The sequence below is a fragment of the Nicotiana tomentosiformis genome, chromosome 11 (genome assembly GCF_000390325.3).
Source record: "Nicotiana tomentosiformis chromosome 11, ASM39032v3, whole genome shotgun sequence".
Lineage (NCBI taxonomy): Eukaryota > Viridiplantae > Streptophyta > Magnoliopsida > Solanales > Solanaceae > Nicotiana > Nicotiana tomentosiformis.
In genome coordinates this window covers 83,006,820-83,021,801 of record NC_090822.1, presented here as the reverse complement: position 1 = coordinate 83,021,801, position 14,982 = coordinate 83,006,820, and the positions used below count along the sequence as shown (strand labels likewise).

General features: G+C 34.0%; 2 protein-coding genes and 1 long non-coding RNA gene across 5 annotated transcripts; 2 read left to right on the top strand and 1 right to left on the bottom strand.

The window, feature by feature from the left end:
* The first annotated feature begins 391 nt into the window (after window positions 1-391).
* On the top strand, window positions 392-5,361 carry LOC104103941 (putative Myb family transcription factor At1g14600). Of its 2 annotated transcripts, none has more exons than XM_070188605.1 (6): window positions 392-1,138; window positions 1,256-1,332; window positions 1,432-1,468; window positions 1,614-1,797; window positions 2,278-2,389; window positions 5,063-5,361. In XM_070188605.1, exons 1-6 carry the CDS (start codon window positions 1,009-1,011, stop codon window positions 5,315-5,317), a joined length of 795 nt encoding a protein of 264 aa, XP_070044706.1. In that variant the 5' UTR covers window positions 392-1,008; the 3' UTR covers window positions 5,318-5,361. The 2 variants fall into 2 exon arrangements, with proteins under 2 accessions (XP_070044706.1, XP_009610208.1); XM_009611913.4 differs by having other exon boundaries at window positions 393-1,138; window positions 1,611-1,797.
* Window positions 5,362-8,864: 3,503 nt separating this feature from the next.
* Window positions 8,865-14,616, bottom strand: LOC104103942 (uncharacterized). Of its 2 annotated transcripts, XM_009611915.4 has the most exons (8): window positions 14,242-14,382; window positions 12,497-12,586; window positions 11,869-11,915; window positions 11,373-11,481; window positions 11,112-11,274; window positions 10,268-10,397; window positions 9,367-9,543; window positions 8,865-9,279 (listed from the first exon to the last, which is right to left on the bottom strand). In XM_009611915.4, exons 2-8 carry the CDS (start codon window positions 12,561-12,563, stop codon window positions 9,130-9,132), a joined length of 843 nt encoding a protein of 280 aa, XP_009610210.1. In that variant the 5' UTR covers window positions 12,564-12,586; window positions 14,242-14,382; the 3' UTR covers window positions 8,865-9,129. The 2 variants fall into 2 exon arrangements, with proteins under 2 accessions (XP_009610210.1, XP_009610209.1); XM_009611914.4 differs by lacking the exon at window positions 12,497-12,586 and having other exon boundaries at window positions 14,242-14,616.
* On the top strand, window positions 12,100-12,418 carry LOC138900680 (uncharacterized). Its single transcript, XR_011411806.1, has 2 exons — window positions 12,100-12,233; window positions 12,270-12,418. It is a non-coding gene; the product is annotated as an uncharacterized lncRNA (long non-coding RNA).
* Window positions 14,617-14,982: the final 366 nt, after the last annotated feature.

Below are 14,982 nucleotides of genomic sequence, written 5' to 3'. Positions count from 1 at the left end.
CTTGTGTCAAAGTATAACTCAATTAAATATTTTAATGACCTAAACTTGTACTACCCTACGTATAATAATTAGATGTCAATTTACTTCCAAAAGATATTATTTCCTCCATTTCATTTTATATACTTCATTTGTCCTAATTTATGTAACATATTTTCCTTTTCAGTTGTAATATAAAGAAAAAAGTCATATTTGTTTCACTTTTTCTTTAGATATAATTTAACTTTAAATTTTTTATTTTACCATCAGAGATAATATATAATACTATATAACTTGTTTTAGACCATTATTTAAAAAATAATTCATTAAACTATATTTCCAATCAAACACTATCATATAAAAATAAAATTGAGATGATGGAATAATGATGTTTGACTGATACAAAATATAAATAAAAAGAAAGGCTTTTAACACATAACATAGATATAGCACAACATATTAAAAATACTCTTAATAGTTGTGGTGTTGATCATGTTAGGTCATCGTAATATTTATTGCCATATAAATTCTATTCGTGGGGTTTAGTGATGATGACGAAAATTGGCATATTAAGATTTTAGTGAGAGAAACAGTAAGAAAGTCAAAGTAGCAGTCGAGGAGTAGCTAGCTTAGCCCAGCAGTTGGTAGTATTTGTATATATGGTGTAATCATTTCAAGATAGAGAGAAGATAGTATCAGAAACGTACTTTCCCTTTGCAGAATTAGAGAGGAGAGACTGAATTTACAGAGGAATTTACCCTTTTCCTTTTCTCGTGATATCTCTGCCTCTACTCATAATTATACCTACACTACGTTGTTTCTTTAGACCTAGACACTGGAAACTAAAAGACAGCTCTTTCCAAAGGCCAAAGCAAATTATATTGAAGTTGCATAAGGAAAGAGTTTCTTTTTCTTTGCTTTAAGTTTTACAACTTCAGGTGAAAATTAAACTGTATGGTATGGATATATAGAGGAGTCTTATATATATAGAGGCGGTGGAAAGAATTAGCTAGGAATATATATATATATATAATGGGAAACTGTGAAAGGAATAATGGTGAAGTGAGGCAATATACGAGATCAAAAGTTCCTCGTTTGAGATGGACACCTCATCTTCATCAATGTTTTCTTCTTGCTATTCAAAAACTTGGAGGCCATGACAGTAAGCTCTTTCCTCTTCTTCTTCATCGAATATCCATGTAAAATTCTCAGATTTCTAGCAGGGTAATGTTTTTTTCTTCTTGTTAATTAATGCTTTTTTGATCTGTCTAATGTGTAGAAGCTACACCTAAGCTTCTTCTTCAGATGATGGATGTGAGAGGACTTACAATATCTCATGTCAAAAGTCATCTCCAGGTATTTATTCCAAGAATGAACATTCCTTTTTCCCCTTCTGTTTTCTAACTTATTAATTACTATGTGAATTCATCGTTTTTGTATATTTGTTCCCAACAGATGTACAGAAGCATGAAGAGTGATATCAACTGGCAAGGTATATATTCAAGACTCAGGACTTCTCTAATTATATATATACTATGTATTGTTTGTGGAGAAAAATTATTCCAGACTTGATGATCCCACATGCATTTATATATAGAAACTTGTATGTTTTTTTGTTGTTGACTATCAAGCAGGAGAAAGAAGCAAAAATCAACATGCAGGAAAATTACAGTCCCTAGAAGATGATCATTCTCATCATCAACAACAAGAAGTATGTGTTAAACAAGAAAAAGTTTTGACATATAATTCATGTTGTAGCCCCGCCATTAAAAGATCAGAATCTCCATTCCTTTACAATATTCCTTTTCTGCCCACTAAAAGGTGAGTTTTATTTGTAAGCTTTATTTATGCCTTCAGAGTTCTAGCTAATTAACAAACTCGCTCGATCTGTACGAATTTTTTATATATTTTTAACTAATACTACTACTTTTTATATAATTTCTATATATGTATTATTTCCAGTTTGACTCTGGAAATTCACGCTATGATATACATAAATTGAGATAAAGGAAGTAACAAAAAAGGATTTAAATTTCTGTGATAGACAACTCAACAAAATATTACTTAATAACCTGTTATAATAAATTAAACTACGTAAATATATTTATTCATATATCATTAAAATCCTTGTCTTTATATATGGAGTATTTGTTTAATGATGAACTACGAATGGAGACTACAAGTTGTAAATCAGAGAGTCTGCAATTATCCGTATAGTAGTGATGATTACATGCAGACTATTAATTATACTGAGAAAAGTGGGGTAAATAATGCTATTAAGAAAGGAATTACTGGTTTCAGATGGCAACAGATTTGTGATACACAAAGAGAAGCAGTAGTTCCCGTGTCACTCCATGTTTTTCAGAGTTCTAATCTTCTTACCAATGCTGTTCAAGAATCTGAAAATTTTAAGGTACATATTACCCTCCGCTCTCTCCCCCACTTTAACTGTATTTCAACCTATGTTTCTTGCCTTATATGTTTTAGCTTATTAATCTTTTTTGTTAGTACTATGAAGAATTATATTGTTCAAATGTCACCATCTCTTCTAAGAATTTAAGTTTTAAGAGAGAGCATACCTTTATATGTTTTATTGTATGCAAAATACATAAGTTACCCCTGAACTATAAATCAAATCTCTTCCAATCAAAAAAATTATCTTACACACTTAACCTTTTCAGAGTGTGTCTAATACATATTTTTGGCTACGTGGCTCGCGCTGCTTAACGAAAAGAAGTGCACGTAAAAGTTATAAATATTGTGTCAAAATAATATTTTTCTTTATTTTCCATTTTTATCAAATGAAAAACGCTGCCAAACTTAGCGTAAGTTGGTGATTATATATGGGTATATCCGGACAAATAAGATTACCAGGACAAATAAGATTAAGAATGAAGTTATTCAGGACAAGGTGAGTGTGACCCCCATAAAGGATAAGATGTGGGAAGCAAGACTTAGATGGTTTGCGCATGTGAAGTAGAGAGGCGTAGATGCACCAGCAAAAAGGTGTGAGAGGTTGGCCTTGGTGGTCTGAGAAAGGGTAGAGATAAACCAAAGAAGTATTGGGGACAGTCTATTAGACAATACATGACGATGCTTCAGTTCACCGAGAACATAACCATTGGTTGATAAGAGGGTGGGGAGGTCGAGAATTAAGGTAGAGGGTTAATAGATAGTCGACCGCTTTTCTTTTCAATACCAAAAGTATTAGGATAATCTTGTATTTTCTTATTTATAGATTTCTATTAATACTTTGTTGTTTCTTTTATTTTGATTTATTACTATGTTGTTGATGGGGAAAGCGAGGCTGGTTCGACCGCTTTGCTCTTTATTTTTTCTGTTGAAGTATGTACGTCGATATCATATTTATTAGTACTACTATGTGTTGGTCAGTTTTCGACATGAACAAACATGTTGAAGAGGAATTCAATGCTGCAGTCTAGTCTTTTTACCTAAACTTCTATATTTTATTTATAGCAAAAACTATGCTTTAATTTGATCATATTTTGGGTAAAGAAAATTTCTGATGTTGGACTTGAAATTCTCTCGACTAAAATCCCAAATGGATATTAATGCATTTTGGAGCATTGGAGTGGAAATTAATATGGAAATAAAATCAACAGTGACTTTATAACAGTGGGCCACCTCATTTAAGAAGAAATGAGTGAAACCTATATGGTACAACTGTACTTTTCTGCAAGGTTACATATCAAAATACAGATATTTTTGCCATTTAATGATACATAACCTAATTTTAGTAGAAACCTTTTGACTGTTAATTAATTACTATATCCTATCATAAGCTACACAAACACACTTTTATTTGCCCCTTTTATAGAAACTTAGGGTCCACCAAACTGTATAGAAAACCTGGATGTCTATCAGTTTCCACAGAATGCACACAATAAAAGATAACTAAATGACACAGCAGAGTTTTACGTGGAAAACTCCCAGCTCACGGGATTTAAAACTACGACCTACACTCGTAGGATTTAAACTTCACTAACCGAACAACTTTTAGATTACAACCTATTGTAACCTAGGAATTAAACTCTTATTCTCTCACTTACTTGTAATAACTCTATTACAAAGCTCACAACTCGACTAACTCTAGCCAAGATACAAACACAAGGTTTATGGTTTACAAATAGTTTCCTACACAATGCTTCTAGTTAAGCTAAGTAGGAATTACAAGTAAATCACTCTAACAAAGGTGCAACACAACTAAGGACATATAATAACACAATGCTGGAAACTGGTTCTTTGCCTGGAAGTCACTTGCAAGATGGCAACACACTTGAGAGGAAACTTGATTAATTCTCTGATATGCTTGTGTGTGTTTTTCCTTTGCTTCATGTTAATAATATCCAAGTGATGTCACTTGGACGATGCAAGCAAATATCCGGTACAAGGCATTCCCCATAAAGTGACTGCTGCACTATTCACATGGTTGCCTGTGTGCAGAGGAACAGTTGCATCGACTTTACAGCTGTGAGAAGTTGACTGGTACAGTCAGCTAGGGAACTAATATCAATTTGATCCCTTTGTCGTTTCTTTGACTCTAGCTGTTGGAACTTGTGCCCGATTTGAGATTTGTTGTGCTTTGCCACCTTGAGGATGTGTAACAGATTTCCGATCTGGTTCTTATCATAAAGTTTGTTAGATCATCAAAATATGAAAGGGCACACATAACTTATCACCCTTCTAACTCCATGAGCTAATATATATACTGTATAGGGGCATGAGATAAATCCTTCAGTTTTTCTTAGTACATTTCATTCTCATTTCATCATGATATCTACTCATTTTTAAGGGATTAATATTTAGAATTCAAAAGGTTACATATTTAATGAATTGCATTTTGAATATGTTGAACTCTTGAAAAGCTAAAATATTTCCTACAGAAAGTGTGGAAGAAAAAAAATAAGAAAAGAAAAGCCTAATCTTTAAATGTGGAAAACTAAAACCTCATAATATAATTTTTTAGGGTAATTTTTCGATGAAGGGTGTTCAATTGATCGCCCTTCACTCTATGTTAACATGTGCATTTTTCATAAATTTGATGGATAATTTTGTTACCGATCAGTTGTACATGCAAGAGGACGAGAACTGGAAATCATCAAAGAAGCGTAAATTTGAGAGGTTGAGAAAGATAAAGAATGGAGAAGAAGAAGAAGAAGATAGTTGTAGATTGTCATTGTCTCTCTCATTGCAACATCCTTGTGCTCAAAGAAGCAGTACTTCAGCTTCTACAAATGAGGCAATCTCAGACTGTAACCACTGGAATTCTTCCTCAGAAAAGCATAGTCTCAATCTTGACCTATCTATTGCCTTGTCGTGACTCGTGAGTAATACAAAATAAAATCTCTTAACTTGCAAATTGTACCCTTTTCATATTTTAGGTTCTTAATTATGCTCACTTTACTAGAATTATCTATTCTCTATGTTTGCTCTCCGCACAACAAGAAGATTGACCGGAGGCATATATAGGGAGTATTAGTAGTTTATAAGTATTAGCGACATCATTCTTTGATCTTAGTGTTGGTAATCTGTATTCAAAAATAGAAAATCATGTAAAATAAAAGAGAAATAGAAATGCATAGGAAGAATAAAATTAAATCTGAGCCCACTGAATTCACAGTGTGTCCTTAAGGAATTTAATCTTCTCACTGTTGCTCAAGGTATACGGATTAATTCCTCACAGGATAGAATGGAATAACTATTTTGTGATAGCGGCACTTCAAATCACAGAACTTCAGCGAACTCAACAAACGAAGCAAATCTTACTTGACACTTATGTTTATTGAGAAAATAATGCAACAATGTAGAAAAGAGGGGAGAAGATCCCATATTTTCCATATCTTAAAAATGATATCAAGCCTCTAAATTTATAGACAAAGGAAGGGTGAGATGGACAGATGCAATCCAAAAAATACCTTTTCCGTTTTTCATTCACACCCTTTAATGAAAAAACGCTAACACTTAGTTCATATTTTAGTAAAGTATCAAGTTATTCTTTATCTACTTCAAATTTCCGTACAAATTGAGCAGGATGATTCAATTTGAAACTCGAGTAGTATTTGGACAAAGGGGACTTATTTTGAAAAACTAGGAAGCCAACACATGGCCAAAAGGGGCAAGTACCATAGGAAAGGAAGAAAACATATGCACAAAGAAGTTTGGATATTAATTAATCTAAGAAAGAGAGAACGTTACCTCGAGAATAGAAAAGCTCTCATTAAAGCCTTTTAGGTAGATTTGCCCTCAAATACTTGCAATTAGTCAAAAACCAAAGATATATTTTCACATCAAACATCATTTCCAAATTATTGTCGAAGGCCCTACATGAATTATTAGACCTGGTTCTTGGGTATCCAATGGTCTTCTTTTCAAATTTCAACAATTTGGTGAATCATTTGGTCCATAGAATTCCCACAAGGTAGCAGTACTATCCCCACACTAGAAAGGGTTAATTTTATTTTTATAATCAATAAAGTACTCAAGTTTCAAAGATGGTGAAACTTTTGCAGTGTGAAATTAACCTACACTTTGGCCAAGTTAGACTTTTATCCTCATATAGACAAATCAACAACAATCCAGCTTAATCCCGTAAGTAGGATCCGGGAATGGTAGAATATACGTAGTTTTACTCCTACCCTGGAAGGATAGAAAGACTGTTTCCGATAGACCCTCGGCTAAAAAAATAATAGAAGAAGCATTGATAGCAAATAATATCAATACAAGGTATTAAAAAACAAAACCCAAGATAGCAAAAAGAAAGTATGAAAGAAGTACTAATAGTCGGTAATAACAATACAAGATATGAAATGATAGCAAACTAAGGGCGTTCGGAAGGCAAGTAACAACAGTACAAAATATGTGGTACTAGCAAACTAAGGATAAAAGGGATACCAAACCAACACTAATACTCTAGGACTAAGGAAGACATAAGGAAACACTCGACTACCTACTAACCTTCTACCCTAATTCTCAAGCTCCACACCCTCCTATCAAGGGTCATGTCCTCGATCGGATAGCTCCAGTTATGCCATGTCTCGCCTGACCACCTCTCCCCAAGACTTCTTTGGTCTATCTCTACCCTTCCTCTTACCCCCATTGTCAACCTCTCACACCTCATGACCGGGGCATTTGTACTTCTCCTTTTAACATGCCCAACCATCTTAGATAATAACTTTCTTTATGGAATAATTGCCCTTTATACACTTCTTTTTTTTCAACCCTTTATAAACTTCACATAAGCAAAAAAATGTACGTACTAGTTTGGTGTGAATTACACAAAAAGGGTGTAACTCGATGCAAATCACTAATTTCTACGTATGGTAACTTTCATCTAAACTTGTACTCTTAAGTAGAATGCTTTCTTTAGTGTTAATCAATTAGTTGCTAATATTGTATACAATTGCTATTTTATTGCTTTAATTCAATACCAAAATTTGGATTAACTGGAAGTATTGTCTCACATCAAGGTTGCGAGACAGCAAATTTTAATTAATTCTTTAAGTCCAATTACACTTATTAAACTTAATTCAGCCGACCGTTAGGCCGTTTTTTTTTTTTAGTTAATACCCTAAAATCCCCTTAAACTATCATATTTTTGTCGGTTTTCTATTTAAACTATTCGGTGTCCCCAAAATCTCCCTGAACTATATTGTCCTTTATATTAAAACATCCTCGTTGCTGACCTGGCATAACGCGTGCAAACACTCGCTTGAGAGCGCGTGGCAGCGGAAAAAAGCCATCAAAATGGCTCATGACATAAAAAATGCATAATTAGCCTAACCCTCACATTTATTTTTTTTACTAAAAATTCTCCTTATTTAAGTTATATCCACCTTTCTTCCTCATTTTTTCACCATTCTTCCTTTTTTTATTACCTTTCTTCCTCATTTTTTATCTTCTTCATTTTTTAACCTTTTTTCTTCAGTTTTCCATATGCCGTTTCCTCTAGAAAAAGTTCCCCCTCTTTTGTTTCCTCTGAAATGATTTATTCACTTTCTTGTTTTAGTCTTCTTTCATGTCTTACACATATTGTTGAAAAAATACCAATTTAAATCTTCATATTAAACTCAACACCTTGTAGAGAATAAAGTTGAATCTCTTGAACCTTCTTTATGTAATCTGGAATTAGAGAATGTAATTGTTGGCCAATTAATCTTTATTTGCGAAATTTTATTTTGTGTAATCTTTTTTATATAATATAAGATGATTTTTAAGAAATGCAACACTATATGCCTAAATTTATATTTTCATTGTGCTACAAAGTGAATATAAATAAGGACTAATTCAATTGGAGTTAATTAGCATAAAGCACAATCACAATTAAATCTAAAATTAACACAGTATATTAGATATTAATTTGGCCAAAACTCCTAAAATCAATCAATCACCCGAGAGTAATACATCATGAATAAACTATATAAAAGACTTTGTACAGATCATAAGTTAATATAGTTAGACAAGCACACCTTTAAAAGTCCAACATGTGATTTTAATATAGAGGAGAATATAGTTCGGGAGGAGATAATTTAAGTAGGTAACTAACAAAAAAATGATAGTTTAGGCTAGTTTTAGACTGAGTTAAATAGCCACATGTAGTGCTACATGTCACATTATTTTAGATAATTAGGAGCGTGTACTAGACGCACCTCTAAGAATGCAATGAAGGGTTTTTAATATGAATGACAACATAGTTCAGGGGAGTTTTGAGAGCACCAAATAGTTTAAGTAGGAAACTGACAAAAACATAATAGTTTAGGAGAATTTTAGGATATTAACTCTTTTTTTTCCCACCGGCCGTCAGGCCATTTAATATTGCCAAAATATGAGTCTAATTCATTGGTTTTAATTCCAAGTTCTATTTGGATATATGGAACACAACTTACTTTCCTAGTTACTGCAATTAACTATCTGCTCAGAATAAATTACTACATTGCAAGGTGTGGTCTTGAAGTGCGAGTCAATACAACACATCAAATATTTATATCTGAGAAAGACCAAATGTATCATGTACTGGTTCACAATAGTGCAGAATCAAGTAGCAGCTCCAATCTGGCCATACACTCAATAGTAGCAACATAACAGCAGGTAATCGACATAAAATTGAAGATATGCATCCTGTTCATGGAGATATTGTTATCTTTTCATCTCTTTTGTATCTGAGACTAAGGCCTTGACGCAGAGCCGAGGTTTTGTACTAACAAGCATTCGTGGAAGAACCGACACACCAACTATGGCCTTATCGGGTACTCTAGAAAGTGGAAGTACCTCAACAAGCACAGAAAGCTGCAAAAGAGAAGCTACATTCAGTACATTAAAAAGATACAGAGGAAGTGAAAGCTTATAACTTCTCACTGCAATAAATCATTTGACCTCTGGTTCTTTTAAATCCACTATCGAATCTGGGACAACTTCTTTCACTGCTGCTGCCACGACGCTAAAGCATTTGTTGCGGTCCAACAAAGCAAATACATCAGGATCGCTACAAGCTTTTCTCAGATTCTTCATCTCAGTCTCCTCAATCCCTCTCCTGTTATACCCAACTGCAAACTATAATGTCATTAGTTCTACAGATTATCCTATGTGGATCGACCCACAGAGAGAAGACAGCTCAAATTCACTGTAATGCAGCTACTGGAAATAATAGTCATGTAAGAGAACTTGGGTTTTTTTTTCCTTTTGACAAGGTAAGAAAATTTTCATTAATAAAGTACCACTAAGGTACTTCAAAAAGAAAAAGTTACAGCATTGCTTGTTAAAATTACACTCCCAAAAAGTCGAGATAAACAGAATATTGAGTCATATTACCATACTACTCCTACACCAAAAGTATAAATTCTGTAGGCACCTGTTCTTTACATAGGAAATATGATGCTTTTGATCTTCAAAGCATCTCCTATTCCTCTCCAACCAAATAGTTCAAATGATACACAGACCATCTATATCCAATATCCTGCCACCCTCCTCCACCCCCACCCCGTAAAAACCAAAGCTAAAAATAAAAGGAGAAAGAGATAAAACAGGGGACAACAAAAGCGAGACACTTGACGTGAACATATTTGACCAATATATTTTTAACTAATACTTTCAAATGAAAAAAGAAAATATTCAACTTGTCATTGGGTTTACTAAACTGATGGTAGTTTATATGAACCAAGATGACTTCTTAGGGCCGCCGACAAAAGAAGAAAAGGCAACGTAAAGCAGAAAAAGAAAGCAACACGAGTCTTTCAACCCTGAGTGAATGATATTTCTTAAGAAAGCCAAGGTTTACCTTAACAGTATTTCCAGTCTCCTTCTGCCTATTGGTCATAAACTGATCAACGAGCTGTGTCACAATCTTCTTAAGTTCCTTCTCCTCTAAAGGGCATGTACCTTGAATTGGTAATATCCGATTGCACCAACTGCATGACATGATTAAAGTTTTAAGCATATTAGTTTCTTTGGTATTAGAAATAATCTTCGAGAGAAGTGAAAAAGAAGAAAGGACATTTCTCCCCGGCTATAATTAAAAAGATTATGCCAAAGAAACATAATCACAAATCAACGGACCATCATGGAGAACTTATCTTCTAGCACAACAGTCAACATGGCCATAGAGGGAGCAAAATGGGTAAATGGATGAAGAAAGGCTAAGATATCAAGATAATACGTGCAAAATTCCCCAACTCATATTACATACTATTTGGCTACCTTTACTGCAAAGATCAGGTTAGAAATCCTAGCGTTATACTCGAAAAAATATACCATATCTAACATCTTCTTTCAGTAAATCAAATAGCAGTATAACTTGCCATCGCAACAAATATGCACGAATCATTTATAGCAATAGTGCAATGGATTAAAAGCGAACCATTACAAATGTTGCAACTGAGTAGGTCTCCAGTTGAGTTCTTATACTTAGGGTAGTTAATAAACATGCTTAATTCTCTCATCTGCCAGAACCAAGGACATGGTTCCTAACCTTTTTACTATTCCAATTTTATTTGGAGCTTTCATTTCCCTTGGCTCAGTTAAGTTCCACGGGTTTCCCTTGGCCAAATAAAGCAGTATTACATGTAGTAGATAAGAGCTAAAAAAATTACTTTGAACGCAACCCAAGAAAGAGAGCAACTCACAGAGGAGACTTCAATATTCCAGATTCTAGGGATTGAAAAATCTGCGAAACGATGTCAACAACTGCTGGGGACTTGCCGAATGGAAATGTAAAGAGAAGCAATCCGCTTCTTGTTAACTTAATAAGTGAGAGAATGTCACTTTTCTCTATAGAAGTGCCGGATTCTGCAAGGGGCAAACAAGAATTTTTTGACACTATTCCTTGTAAACCATTGTATCAGTAAGTCCACACATGCATCAAAATGTTGAAGATGTGTTCATACCAGAATTCACATGTTCATTAACTGCACCTTCTCCTGATCCATTGCATTCTTCATTAGCATCTTCCATGCATATTTTCCTTCTCTTAGCATCAGGATTTGAAACAATATACTGTAACGAAAACAAAAAACCCAACTACGTTTAGCAATCTTTCCAACACAGATAAATTTAAGGGAAAATGACACTATATAACCGCTCTCAAAATAATAGCCCAATTTTTTTTTTTTAATATATATACATTCTATATGTTATATACAAATTTTATACACTTTTTCGGCTACCAAATGTAAATAGTTTCTGGCACGTGCTAAAAGTGAAAAAGCCCTAAATTTAAAATCAAAATGATTTTTTTTAAAAAGAATAAGGTTTCCATAGCCAGCCTCAAGTCCCCAGAAAAGTGCATATTACAGCTCCAATGGACAAACAATAAAAGAGGTCATTTGTCCAGAACTACTTCGGAAAAAAATATTTTAAAATACCAAAGAGTAAACAAATAACCTTTTCAAGGAGAGCTATAGCTTCTTTTGTTGCACTTTTCTCCCTCTCTGTGGAAAAAGGAAAGAATTCTTAGGAAAATCCAATAGCGACTTAAGCTATCAGAACCATTAAACAAGAATTAGAAGCAAAAGATCTGATAGGCACTGCAGTGGGATTAAAGTTTACATGATACTATTCTTATATTAGGGACAAGTGTTCCTAGGAGTTTTCACTATGTTTAGAGATTTGTATGTCAATAAATGTAGAGAACCATTAGTGTTCCCGAATCCCAAGATATTGAATGTTGAAATGAAATGAGTCTAAATAGAGTGAAGTGGATAGTGAAGACTCATATGTTACCCCCCACCAAGCTTGGGATTGAGACCGTGTAGTAGTAGCAGTAGTAGTAGTAGTAGTAGTAGTAGTAGTAGTAGTAGTAAAAGGTTGTTGTAGGAGTAAGGGGAGAAAAAAGGAAAGCCTCCAGCATATCCAAATGCTCAATGTCAAAAGCAGGAGAAGCTTGAAAATGATAAAATTAAAAACAAAAATTGTTTTGCATTATGACAAACAATGCTATAAGCAAAGCAGTGGAGTTATTCGCGCTATCTATTACCAGAAAATTGTTCCACGTACTAGAATAGATTCTTACCTTCCACAAAAACCCTATCCTCAGCACAGATCTTGACTTTTTTAATTGAAGGGCACCAAAGACGCATTCCTTATCTAAATACAGTAAAGACTAAAACAACAAGTAACTGATATTATTAATAGAAACTGGAGAAAGAAAGCAGCAGAAGAATCTTGAAGCTTTAACATATTCTTTTCTACCCCAAAACAACTGGTATAAGGAGCAGAATAACTCCAAATTTTCAAAATAAGGGCCTTGAACATTCCTGACAATTCAAAAGTAGTTCTCTGCTTTTTTGCTAATAATAGTGCCGTCCTAGCTAACTTGCGCTCACCTTGACTATTCCACTAGGTACCTTCTATTTTCACCAAACACATGTACCGCGTGATTCTTCCCTTCAAGGATTAGGCAAATGGGAAGAGATCACCTACCATTTTTTTCTCTAATGGGACTTGAACCCTGGTCTCAAAAGTTTTCACCTACTTCATTGACCACTAGGCCACACCTTGAGTAAAGTAGTTCTATGATTTATTTTACATGATTTCCTGAGTTCGTAAAGTAAAGCCAAAAAACAAGCACTACTTGAATGCTGTACGTAATCCCAATATACTGTCCGTAAAACATCAAAATTAAGAAGGTATTTTTTTTTTACTTTCATCTTGTCCTGGTGGAGAACTTATAAATACATTTCTATCTAGTTGTTCTATTATACCTCTTACCCTCCTTCTATGCTGATATTTCCAACTCTCGGTTATCTACTTATCTTTTAGCTAAGCTCTTTTCTTTGTACGGTTCTGTTCTCTATAGCTCAAAACTCATTTCTAGCTCCTTCCTATTGATTAATAAAATTCTCAAGAATGAAATGTGCTATATTCTTGTAACACTCTTTTCCCCGCATAGTAGATTCTAGTCCTTCTGTCCTACTTTATTTATATTGAAGTTTAATCAATACATTTGGATCCAAACTTTCTTCCATTGTCCCAGACAGTTGCCCTTGGTGAATAAAATGCTTAGGCTCCAAATTCAAGTTAATTGTGTGAGGTTAAATATTTCAACTTAACAGATGAATTATGACATGCAGTAGCAAATATGAAACCCGCCCTGAAAATGTCTAATAGGAACGATGCATCAGATTACAAAGAATATTTTACAACTTTCTCCTTGAGTAGAGTAGCTGAATTTCAATGAACTTCGTACAAACTAGCAAAAGCACACCAATACTAACAAACCCTAGAAGTAGCTTAACTTCCTGAGTTTAAGATATTGTCACCTTCTTGTTTTTTCCATATACTGCCCAGAACAAAATCTTTGAGTTAACTTTGCACGAAACATTACCCAACTAACAACTGTTTCAGAAAGAAATATACATAATAACTAGCAGAAGAAGGTTCCCTAAAGGTATCCAAATTCCAACAGACAAATAATACCACATAATTCTTTTCAGAGTTTAAGCTTCTGCTAAAACCAATAAAAGAAAGAAAATTGCACACATTTTAGCTAGCAAGCTTACAACTTTTTTTTCGCAATTACACGAAGGAATCTAGTGAATCTTTATTCAAAAGAACACCATTTGCCACACAATATCCGTTCCCTAGCTTATATACTTGAAAAGCTAAATCAAGTTTCATTCAATTAACTATTCCTCAACCCTAAACTAATCCTATGTATCCAATCCACTCTATTCGAGCCCGTTTTCATTGCAATATTAGTACATAGGGACAAACACAGATGGGAAAGTGAGCAAAATAGGAGGTGAGCAAACTAACTGATGGGGCAAGTGATGAGAAAGGCAGAATGGGAATGGCGAAGGAGGGAAGAAGAAGCCTTGTAATCGAAACGAGGGATGCTTATCACTGCTGAGTGCTGCTCCCATGGCTTCATCGCTTCTCCTTCCTCTTTTTCTTCTTGTTCATCATCATCATCTTTGTCTCTTCCTTCTACAATTGTGGTTCCCACTTCCTCCTTGCGTTCATCTTCGGCCATGTTTTCTGTTTTGCTGAGAGAAGAGGAGGCGCTTCAATGGGGCTGTCTGCTAGGGGAAAGGTTAAACCCTTGGGCCTTTGCGAGCTAAGGAAATTCAGCAAAATTTTAATCTGCTCTTTGGGTTATAATCACTTTTCCCATTTGGTAAACAAAAGAGTAGTACTATTTGTTTATGCAAAATAGTGAAAGATCAATAAACTCGCAAAACCTCAACTTAATTATTTTGAGCTTAATAAGTGTTAAGTACCTTTTGATGTCAACTAGATTTCTACTACTGTGTTCCTATTATCGTTTCTAATTTTCAAAATACCTTTTCCATACAAACTCTATAGTCCTAGCTTCAGCAAAAGTGTTCTAAACATATTTGATTTATGTGGATATCCATGCATTTTATTCAATATACCATTTAGATACATGTACCTATTATTTACTCATAAAACGATACAGTTTAATTTATATGTAGTTTATAGACAAACGAATCGATTCGATCCCAAAATGATAAATAAATTAAATAAGAATGTAAG

What these genes read in the sequence shown, in the direction of transcription:
- LOC104103941 (XM_009611913.4), top strand. Translation starts at nt 1,009, where the DNA reads ATGGGAAACTGTGAAAGGAATAATGGTGAAGTGAGGCAATATACGAGA. An exon ending in CCTTTTCTGCCCACTAAAAG is followed by an intron (nt 1,798 to 2,277) that starts GTGAGTTTTATT and finishes TACTGGTTTCAG; the next exon opens with ATGGCAACAGATTTGTGATA. An exon ending in AAGAATCTGAAAATTTTAAG is followed by an intron (nt 2,390 to 5,062) that starts GTACATATTACC and finishes GTTACCGATCAG; the next exon opens with TTGTACATGCAAGAGGACGA.
- LOC104103942 (XM_009611914.4), bottom strand. Translation starts at nt 14,458, where the DNA reads ATGGCCGAAGATGAACGCAAGGAGGAAGTGGGAACCACAATTGTAGAA. An exon ending in CTATAGCTCTCCTTGAAAAG is followed by an intron (nt 11,482 to 11,868) that starts GTTATTTGTTTA and finishes TTTTCGTTACAG; the next exon opens with TATATTGTTTCAAATCCTGA. An exon ending in GGAATATTGAAGTCTCCTCT is followed by an intron (nt 10,398 to 11,111) that starts GTGAGTTGCTCT and finishes CATGTCATGCAG; the next exon opens with TTGGTGCAATCGGATATTAC.